Below are 11,782 nucleotides of genomic sequence, written 5' to 3' on the forward strand. Positions count from 1 at the left end.
TGTTGATGAACTGTGCATTTTTACGAGCACACAGTGCATTGACTACCCGAGATTTAAAAGTGCATCAATTTTCGATTTCTTTCCTGAATGCCCGGCCTGTCGATACATGTGCAGGGTGTTCTTCATTTTGAAATGATACTGTAAAACACGATAGATATATTCATGGCATGAAATTTTCATGAATCGGACCCGACGGCCTTTTTCACGGCAGGAAATTTTTGTAAATTGCCACTGGCATTCAATGCATTTATAGTGTAGACGAGAACTTTCACATGCATTTCAATTTCGTGAATTTTGGCGCTTGCGAAATGCGCAGAATTAAAATGCACACAAATATTCCTCGTTTTACAGGATCAAGAGATTCAGAATTTTCTTGCTCCTTTTCTTACAGAAAGACAATTAAATTCCCATAGATTTTGTTAACTTTTGATTTCTTGTCTTCTTTTGTGTGTGTGTGTGTGTGAATGGCAGGCAAGGACAAACTTCTCCAACCCAATTTACGGCTCACTCATCAACAGCAGGGCTTCAGAACTCAGTCTGGAAGAGCAAAACAGAGGCATGGACATAGTGCAGCAAGATACGGAACGTCTCCTGGAAGACGACGACGACGACGAGATCTGAGAGAAAGACGGACAGAGACAGAATTTGATCAGATCCTCTTTGAGCTGACACCAAATATGACTTTTTAAAATTTTGTGCTGCCAAGATTGACTATGAATGGAACTTGTTGAGCATCAGATTTTGACTGCTCCTGTGTTTTTATTCCTGTGGGGAGATTTGATCGGAAGACCAGCAGGTAAGGGAGCAGCGAAACCATTCTCCATGGTAAGAGAGCTGATGTAAGAAGTATGCAGCATTCATGACTGGTTCCTGGCAGCAGAATGGATACAAAGAAAGAAGAAAGAACATTATAAATATGACCACTCTCAGCCTAAACACTATCTATGCTTTTGCGTTCATGATTGAATGTTCATCAGTGTAAAGAGTAGGTTACATACTTTTCAGAAAGTCATCTGATATGATAAATTGTTTGTAAATTTCATTTGAACACATTATGTCTAACACCATTACATTTTTTGAGCTTGAGCACTAACACATGTTAATACAAAGATGGAAAAATAACAGTTTTGTTTTGTTTTCTTGTATGCCAAGGTATAGATTCACTAATTATTATGCATAATATGAAAACAATGTCTTGACATGTACAGAACATTGTAGAACATTAGCACCTGAGTGTATTCATGTGATGAAACAGTACTGAAATGAAAAAAATCCAAATGCCAGTATGTGTTTGAAAGTAAGATACTAATATATTTTTACAAGACTGGAAAAAAGGAAGATGAAATTTTTACCCCATATTTTATGCATTTATTACAGTGTTCGTATCTCCTTTTATGAATGCTAAATTCTATGCTTCTCTGTTTCTCTGTTCTATAATTATTGTACTGAATGTCATTGTACCATGTATATTAGATACATCAGTTTATAAGGTCTGTGGGGTTTATCAGTTGGATTAATCATAACTCTAATACTTCTATAATTTGTTGGTAAAAGAAAGTTGTACAACTCATAGCTTACATACCTGTCATCGAGAGCAAATGCAAATTGATTCCTGTTGGAGCAGAAAATATTTGTTGCCTTGATCTAGATTTGATGTGATGTATATTGCCATGGTCACATGCTAATTTGCATCAGTCTTGGACACATTTTTATGCCAGATTCATTTAGGAATGTTTCTCATATATATTACTTTTTTCTCTCAAGCTCTTTCCAAAATTGTCCCACCACCCATACCAAAATTTACATATTTTTCCGGTAACTGCACCAAAAAGCTGCTTACCACATTTACAGACAGAGTGAACAACTAATAACGCACCTTTTGTGATATAGCATCTTTTTTTGTGTGTCTACATTGATTGAGTTGACAAATGTTATCATCCTGAATTGTGACAAATGTCAGAGTGACTGCACTGATTCAAACAGAGAGGCTTTTTATAATCTATTTTTGCACTTTTCTTGAAACAAAGACAAAATGTTGCTAAATGTATTATTCTTCTTCATTTGTATTTATAAAGAGTGTATGTGATGCATATTTCTTTCTTTATTTAATTTTGTACTTTATAATATGTACAGATATATTTCCAGTTGTGTCATCACATGTCATCCATGTTTTGTCACCCAAACAGCTGTGAATGACAAGTTGTATTGTTTTTTCCATTATTTTTACAGCTTCTATTCTGTGTATTACCTTTTCACATTCTTGCACATCTTGGGGTTTTTTAGTTTTGTTTTGCATTGTTTTTTCCAGCGCTGTGATATAAATGTATTTATAGATTTGCAAAGTGCTCAGAATCGTGTTTGTGCACAGCTTAAGCCTTGATGTTCCCCATTCTTGCTGTCCAGGTATTTTTCTGTGTTACGAAGTTTTTTAGTTGTTACAGTCGAGACCAAAATGATATTTAACAACTCTTGTAAACTACAGAACGGTTAAGCAGGGTTTTCAAACATAATTATTTGCAAGGTTTCTTCACAAAGACTCTCAAGGTCTCAGAAGATGTACCCTATTACTGTAATAGTTATTTACTCCAAGGTACATAACAGTATCATAGCATAATGTACCAGTATGGAGCTATCGGTAAACAATTTCAAGCTGATGTTTTGGGGAGTTCAAGCTGTCTTATTTTGTGTCGTTCCTCACTGACTGAGCACTGAAATAGTTTCACAGATATTGTTTGTTTCTTTCAGTTTGCCTATTAGAACGTCATGCAGCACTTTTCTTGTCTCCCGTTCTTGGAGCTTGAAACAAATCGCATCGTCTGTGGCAGCAGTTCCCACAGGAAATATATATTGTATTGACATTTTTACTGAAAATCCAGAATGAAGCTGTGAATTTCAAGCTTTGATTTACATCGAATGATTTGGTAATCATGACCTTTAGATGATTGTCACATAGTGCAGCACAAAGCACTGCAAACAGTCTGTGTCACACTAACCAGAGGATATCTTTTAATATATCCAGGTACTGTGACCTAAGGCATTCTACAGGAATAAATGTACTCAGGCTTTGTTTTAGTGTGAATGGAAGAGACATACAAGGACAGTGTAGCAAAACTGATGGAATACATTTCACCATTTTGTGAAAACTGGATGAACTTGGTTTTGATTTGCACTAGAGAGTGCACTTTAAAGTATTTGTGCACACTAGATCTTTTTTGTTTTGTTTTGTTTTGTTTTATGACAAACAGGATATTTTTGTTTTGAAATATAGACTGTGGTTGTTGGAAGCTTGCTCTGCAAAGAATTGTATTTCAACTGGTTCTTTATAAACCTAGGTTAAAGTGTGAATTGAATTTGCTTCATGGAGTTTGATTTGGATTTTACTGGAGAGGATAAAAAGTGTTTGGTGCAGTCAGTGAAGGTGGTTTCCCACCTCCCTGGTGCAGTTTAGCATGCCATGCACAGAGTAATGATTATGTAAGTACTTCCACTGTGTTTAATTCTGTAGAAAATAGTGCTCTCATTTAAAGCCAGAAAGAACCTAAACCTATTTTTCACTTTGATTCATTTTTATTATTCAAATTGTATGTATTAAACAAAAATCACATACAAGTCATATTGACGAAAGACATACACTGCTTGATAAAAATCAAGGTAGTTGGTGTTCCCCTTTCTTTTTCTCATACTTATGTTTCATCTCTTAAAAAAGAAAATGACCAAATTCTCCACATCATACTATTCATCATAAACAAACTCAATGGTGTATCTATAAGTCATTTCTTATGCAGCTACCTATATTTAGAGTGCTCTCCACTAAATATGCCCTATCGTTTTCTTTCAAACTTCTATACTAATACATGTACTTGTCTATTCTTTATTGCGATTAATTTCTTAACTTAATGTATGTTTTACGACTTCATCCAAGAATTTACCACTTGATTGAATGTGCATTGACTTTTTACCTGGCATTGTATTTCACATTGTTTGTATTCGTATGAGAGTTATGGTCCCTTTGAAAATTCAAGGTTTTGTCAAGACTTAAATCTATTGTGCTCATTATGAATTATGTAATTTTGAATAATTTTGATAATTTTGATTTGCAAAAGAAATCTAAGATGGACATTTTCTCATTCATTTTTTTTTTTTTTTTTTTTTTTTTTTTGGTCTGTGAGGCAAATGATTTTTAATTGACACATCTTGTCTAACCTTTCGTCATTCTAAATTATTGGCTTGGTACATTTGGTATGAAATGGACGTCACCATGCTTCACATATCACTGTACAAAAACATTTTTGCCGGTGCTAGCCGTAAATATTTTATCCTTGTATCTTTCTTTCGGTGAGGTGTCTTTCATCTCGATTCATCTTGCTATATGAATATGTTTACTTGAGAGTGGTTATCTTCTGTATTTTGCCATTTTATACATAGTTATCTTGTCTACCCACCCACAAGACAATTCATTAGGTGTGAGTAATTTAGAAATGTGCGTGTCATAACTGAAAATGCAAATTCATCTGTTGTTATGCCGGTGATCACTTGTCTTTAACACTTTTAAATGTCGTACATTCATTCATTCATTCACTATTGTGGCGGTGCTTTCACAAGAATTTTTTTGTTCTTGTCTGCTTGTAAATTAAACCAAGTGAAATATGTATGACATGTTATGGCCATATTTCTGTGTTTGTTTTGTGTCTTTATTTTGAGAACAATGAGGGAAGAGAATGAAAGTTGTTTTTTTTTTCATGGTCATGTGAAAGAGGAATGTATGTTGCGCATACATTATGATAGATATAAACGTACCATAAAGTACATGTACATACCATTTTTATACTGAATATGATTTTTAACCGATTAAATGTTAATTTTAATCGTACAAATAATTCTGGACTTGTATCGAAACACGAAAACAGAAGCAAACATGAAAAGATGCCTAGGTTTCGCCATAATTTGCTCAGAAATTTGTGTTCCCGACTATTGTCTCGCTGGATATCTAGTGCGTAGTCGATTGTTTCGAAGAGTAGAGAGAGCAGTGTATAATGAAACAGGAGTATCGCCCATTCAGCCGTATTTACAGAATACAACTAGATGTAATACAAAACAATGTGCATTATTCCCAAGGTGCAGTCAAAAGGTCACATTTTCCGCTGCGCGCTCAACGGACTGGCGTGTGCGGTTACCATGACAATTGTCCATTTGCTTGGGTTTTTTTTTTTCAAACTTTTTTTTAATCATTACTCCTAAGGGTGCACGTTATTTTCAGAGCTAGTGAACACAACTTTTATCGAATTACAATGTATTTAATTTTCCGCATAGCTAATATGCGGACAATTGTGGGAGCATTTGTGAAAGGGGGTATGACAGGCCCTTAGTTGAGCGGACTCCTCCCTGGGAGCCCCAATCATCGGACACAAAACAACCCTGCTCTCGGAACGCACCTTTATACTCGCCTATTCCACTATTGGCATCCAGGCTGGCATCACCACCACAAGCTCACCCTATATACACACATAGTACGTTACGCTCACATTCAATTCGATTCAATTCAATTTATTCGGCACAAAATAAAGCAAAAGTACATTATGTACACAATAAAAACAAAAGCAATGTGCATAAACATACATGCACATGTTATGGAAATTAATGCCGGGACACCTTTGAAGCATCTGGTGCTTGTTGTTGGGGCCCAAAACAAAATTATACAAAATACAGTTGTTAATGGCATATTGTGCAAAAATGAAAAGAAGGGGAAAAAAAGAACACACACACACACACAAACTTATCAGCCCTACACTATACACACACAACATGTTCTTATCACACACACAGCGCAACACACTCATTCAGTAGCAATGTCAGGATCAGAGAAGTGAAGAGAAGAAGAAATCTGGTATCAAGCAGTCTACTCAGTCATGGATAACAGTTTCTTAAAAGTATGTCGTTTGAATAATGTTCTGAAGCGAGAAAGTGTAGTGCTGGACTTGAGATCTGGACTAACTGAATTTCATTCATTTACACCTGTAAAACGAATTGAATGAGTTCTAACTGTTACGAGCAATGTTCATATATACGGTCACGTGGTTTGCAGATCCCGCACTTTTATAATTAACATCCAACAAAGCAAACGTTCTTCACAGAATATGCACCACATAATACATGGTTCACACAGTTTCCCAATCTACTGACGCAATATCATGACCCAATGTATCATGATAATATCAACATACCGTTACCGCTTGTCATTTCCCTTTTACGATGTTTCAACACCTCCTGATAGGAACTACATTGCCGGTTGTATGTAAAACGCGACCACCTCTCATCTATGGGACCATACATACGACGTCAAATACGAGATTATTATTATTTTTTTAATGAAAACAGCCCCTCCCCCGACAAAAAGAAAAAAAAGGACAGACACAATGACAAGTACAAAATTGCCCTTGGATGTTTAATTGATAATCTCAGTTTATTGTAGATTTTTTTTAAAGAAAGATTTTGATATTTCACTTTCACTTTAAATAGCAATACGACGTAACATCACAAATTTGTGTTACCGTATGACGCCTGTGTAACGAAGTTATAGAAATTACACAACAGAAAATCGGCATGTTTTTGTCATTTGTCAATATCAGGGGAAAAAGCAATTTAGAATTTGAACTGCAGCAGGTAGCTCTAGGGTAGGGCCTACGCTTTTTAAATAATAAATGTCAGTTCTCTCTGCCGGACAAAACTGAGGGTATATATAGGCCTATTCGGTGACCTCGAAAGAGCAATGAAAGCTACACACCAATCGTAAGAAATTGTGAAATGAGATTTCGGAAACATGGTTTACTTGTTAACGGAATGCACCTTATCAATGTGAATGCAGTGATTGCTGTAATAAATTGATGTTAACATTGTGTTGTTATACCTGTTTCAATGTTCTCCTTTGTCTTTAAATAAAACTGCAATAAAGTGATAATGTTGCACAAATAATGAATGTTTATGAGTTCAATGGATAGAATATTTCATGAGGTGAAAGATGAAATGATTCATTCGACGCGGCTGCGCCGCGTTGAATGGATCAAACATTTCATCTTTCACCGAATAAAATATTCTGTCCATTGCACGAATGAAAAACATTTATAATTTGTTTTATATAACGCTTAAAATAGATCCTTGTCATTTGATGTTTTATTAATTTAGAAACAAGAGAGAATCTGAGATCGTTAGAGTGCTCACTGGTAGCGCGCTGTCGCATATTAGGGAGCTTTAGATTTTGACGCGCGGACGTTTGAGCCGACGCTTGCGCTGGACGTTCTCCTCTCCCTGCGTCATGTGGAAAGGTAGCTTTAGATTACGCTGGGACGCAACGTATAAAAAATAAAATCGCGCCCCCATATGATCAGTGCATGAAGAAGCTCTCTACGTCGCAAACTGTGCGGACGTGAAAATAGCCCACTACGCGTAGTAAACAACTCAGGCGACGCAAGCTAAAAATAGATTGACTTTACGCGCGCTACTGCGCAAGCTCAGATCATGTTTTTTTCCTTTGAACGTCCGCGCGTCTAAAATCTAAAGCTCCCTATTATTCACACTGCAAACGCAAGCGTTTTACACGCGTTATAGTGTGCCAGGCTCTCAGCGAGCGTGCAATGGAGCAAAAAATCGTATCCTCCCGGATCCAAAAAAATTGCGCGGAATGTAATGAAGTTGCTATTGCACAAATGATGACGTCATGGTGAAATGGGCCGAATAATCAGTGTCAAACAACCAATCAAAAGTAATGACAAGGATCTCTTCAAGCGTTATGTAATGAAGATTATTAATGAAGATATAAACTAGATATAATCTACATAATATAACGCCTAAATAGATCCTTGTCATTTGATTGGTTGTTTGACATTGATCATTCGGCCCATTTCACTATGACGTCCTCATCCGTGCAACTGTAGCTTTATTTACCGTGCAATTTTGGATCCATACGATTTGCTCTATTGCAGCACGCACGCCGATATCCCGGCACACTACGCGAGTAAAACACTTGCGTTTGAAGTGTGTATGCGATGTCCAGCGGGCGAGCGTAAAGCGCTCAGTGAGCACACTCTCAATCTCAGATCCCGCACATTCTCTCTTGTTTCTAAATTCATAAAACATCTCATGATAAAGATCTATTTTAGACGTAATATAAAACAAATAAATGTTTTTCATTCGTGCAATGGACAAAATATTTCATTCGATGAAAGATGAAATTATTGATCCAAGGGGGCAGATAACACTAGAACGCAAACGACTTAAAGGCCTGCTCAAAACATATAAATCCAAACAAAGTCCCACTGCATTCTATCAAGACATTAGCAGATTATGCAATAGTTGCTGGGGGGGGGGGGCTGCTACCCCCCCCCCCCCCCACACACACACACACTTTTGGGTCCGCAAAAAAGAAGAAGAAAAGAATGCGAAAAAAATCACAACCCATGAATTTTAGTTTCCAAAGATTCCGCTCTCAGATTCTCGACGTCTAAGCCGGGGGGGGGGGGGGGGGGGGGTTCTTGACCTTCAACCCCCCGTCCCGCAGGCGTTTTTTTTTTAAAGACGGCACAGATTGGGGCATGGCGCGTGTTAAACCTATGGGAAAAACGTTGGGTTAGGGTTTTTGGTTATGGTTAGGGTTAGGGTTAGGATTAGGGTTGGGGTTAGGGTTAGGGTCAGGGTTAGGGTTAGGGTTTGATGGTTAGGGTTAGGATTAGGATTAGGGTTAGGTTTAGGGATAGGGTCCCCGATAGATTTTTAGTTTCCCCAATCTGTGCCGTCTAAAAAAAAACACGCGTCCCGCAGCCCCTCCACACCAAAAAAAAAAAAAAAAAAAAATGTTCCGCGGCCCCCTTTTTAGGCGTTATATGAAACAAAACAATAAATGTTTTTCATTCGTGCAATGGACAGAATATTTCATTCGGTCAAAGATGACACCTTTGATCCATTCAACTCGGCTGCGCCTCGTTGAATGGATCATTTTCATCTTTCACTATTGCACTCATAAACATTCATTATTTTTGTACACGTTGTACTAATTTATGACGGAGCATGTGCTCATTGTGACGTAGCCTAAAGCAAGTTCGCGAGCGTGACCGACTTTAATACGCGCTTCGGCAGAGTGATGCGCGATTTGTTTGTTGTTGGTTTTTTTCACAGTGCAACGTCGCAAAACGATACGTGGAAGCCTACTCAAGTGTAACCGTACTGTGTGATACGGTTACGTACACCACGAGTATCTTGTGTAGGATCTTTGTATTGGATGATGTGCTGCTGGCATGGCCGGCTTGGGTTGCGCTTGCGCATACTGTAATCATATCAGCATGTGTGTAATCACATAATCATGTTGATAATCTTGGGCTAGCAATGTGATTATTATGCCGCCGGTCGCCCGTTTTCATTCACATTTTAAGTGAATACATCTGTCATGTATGAATGCCACTAATTCATCTCTGGAAAACAAAGTTGAATTGATGAGATTGCCCAGACTGCAACTTGCATCCAAAAACTGTAATCATGGGTCAAACGCACTGTCGTGGCGAGTATCGTGACACCAATGACAATGTCATTGTCAGGCTGATGCCACTGGCGATGATGATGACGATGGCGATGTCGATGGTAGTTTGTTTCAATTCGATAGCGACTGCAGAGGTACTTGTAAGTATAACGTTAGAACTCCGAGACTTATTTTTACAATTGGTTAATACAAAATAATCATTTAGATCTAGGTCTAATGCGACTGCTGTTGAATTTAGAATCTCAGAATCACATCGTTAACTCACTTGATTGTTGTATTGTCATTGATTGATTTTCTCAGGACCGAACGTTACAGCTTAATAGATGTCTATTTTCCAATCTATCAAAGACTTGCATGAAGTTTCAATATCTAGAACTAACGTTAGAAGTCTAGACAGACTCTAGATCTACAGCCACAGGGCCTATATAGTGCTACAACCAACCTGACGATCTATAGGCCTATACACCTTTGTCATTGGCTTTGGCTCACTCGTTTTTTGTTTTGGTTTTTTTTTTTTTTTTTTTTTTTGGGGGGGGGGTTGTTTTGTTTTTGTTTTTGTTTTTCGTTTTTGTTTTGGGTGTTTTTTTCGTTTTGTTTTGCTTTTGTCTTTGTTTTTGTTTTGTTTTTTGCTGTTGGGGAATTCGGTCGCAGAAATCATTTTACTTTGAATTGAATTGAATTGAAAAAGATGATTTATTGATTAATAGGGCCTATCCATCGCAGCCCACAGGCTGAATTGCAGACATTGTACACAAGGGACCATGAATACATTAAAAATATGCACATGATACAACGTATCTTTAGTAAATAAAAGAATACATAGAACAAAAAAAATCAGGCTTAATCATAGCTATTGCACAATGAGATCAACCTGTGTCTACAAAACAAACACAAAATTACAATTTCTGAAATCACTAGTTGCGATAATTATAAATAAATTGAGTAGATCAATGTGTCAGTTGTGTATAGCGGTCACTTATACTTATTAATACAGGTGATGATGTTATAAACATTCCTAAAATCTACACATTTTATGCAACAAAAATAAGTTTAACAAAAGAAAATATTTTCTCACAATTCGTTCATTCATTCATTTATTTTTCCATCTCCAACAGAACTTGTAAATACATTTTTTTTCCACATAAGATATAAGCACAATGTACAAATATGTCAACATTACAAAATATGAGAGAGAGATGAAGAACTGATAACATGATTGGAAAACACATAGTAAATTAAATGTCGATGGTGGAGACAAGTGATGAGTGAATTAACGGAGCAGCTAAGCCATACGCATGAAATTGGAGAAAAAACGAAATTAAATGTTCCAATACTTTTACAATTTTACATTGAGAACTTCAGCAAAAATTTGCCTCTTTTTAATTAGAATATGAAAATATACATATCTAATGATGTATTTAATGAGATACCATAGTGACACAATTTATAAAGAAGTATTTCATGATCGATGGTATCGAAGGCCTTGGAGAAGTCCAGGAAAACTCCCACTGTATGATAGCACTGGTCTACGGCTTCGGCGACTTTTTCATCAAAGGAGAGAATAGCTTGAGATAATTATGTTATGCTCTTTACGAGATCGTAATTGAGAGTTAGAAACAATCTTCTCTTTGTAAGCATTAACTCTCATAATTATTAAAATTTATTCAATCTCCACAAAACACATTTAATCAAATTTGTGAATAAATAACTAAATACTATGTTTACATTATTATACAAAGATAGCGTTTAATATTTGCACATCTCTCTCTCTCTCTCTCTCTCTCTCTTCTAATTCCCATTCCACTAATACACACACTCTCTCGTTATATCTACCAACGAATAACAAAATTATCTAACCAACATTTCTATTATTATGATTGCACATAATTACGACAGAATCGGATCTCAAACAATAAACAACACCAGAACGCTGAAACGTTACATCATGAAGATACATTGTACCTTGAACCAATTCGGAGATATGGAGAAAATACTATTCCAATATTTTAACATGTCATTTAACCCTTGGCCCCATGGTCCAAACCTCTCCTATGGAGAGACTCTCGCATTGCGTACTGTGCACACCATATTTGTATAAAAATACTTTCAGGCTTTACATCTTTACATAAATATGAGGGAAATAGTGAAATGCCCGGCGGCACCTTATGGAAGAGGCATAAAACATTTATAAACAAACAAGCAAAACATATCTTATTCATTTAATAAGCGTATGAGATAGGGAAGGGCACTACTTTGATA

At 36.6% G+C, this 11,782-nt stretch overlaps 1 protein-coding gene across 1 annotated transcript in view; it reads left to right on the forward strand.

Annotated features, from left to right (window-relative positions):
- The window catches only part of LOC139728024 (low-density lipoprotein receptor-related protein 1-like), a 232,661-nt gene extending 229,261 nt beyond the window's left edge, over positions 1-3,400 (forward strand). The window contains exon 89 of the mRNA XM_071638990.1: positions 472-3,400. Within this exon, the coding sequence (XP_071495091.1) occupies positions 472-621 (150 nt within the window). The 3' untranslated portion in view covers positions 622-3,400. The remainder of the gene's footprint in view (positions 1-471) is intronic.
- The last annotated feature ends 8,382 nt before the right edge of the window (positions 3,401-11,782 follow it).

This window comes from Diadema antillarum, unplaced genomic scaffold (genome assembly GCF_040938485.1).
Source record: "Diadema antillarum isolate AM-2024a unplaced genomic scaffold, OU_Dant_1.0 seq00000161_RagTag, whole genome shotgun sequence".
Lineage (NCBI taxonomy): Eukaryota > Metazoa > Echinodermata > Echinoidea > Diadematoida > Diadematidae > Diadema > Diadema antillarum.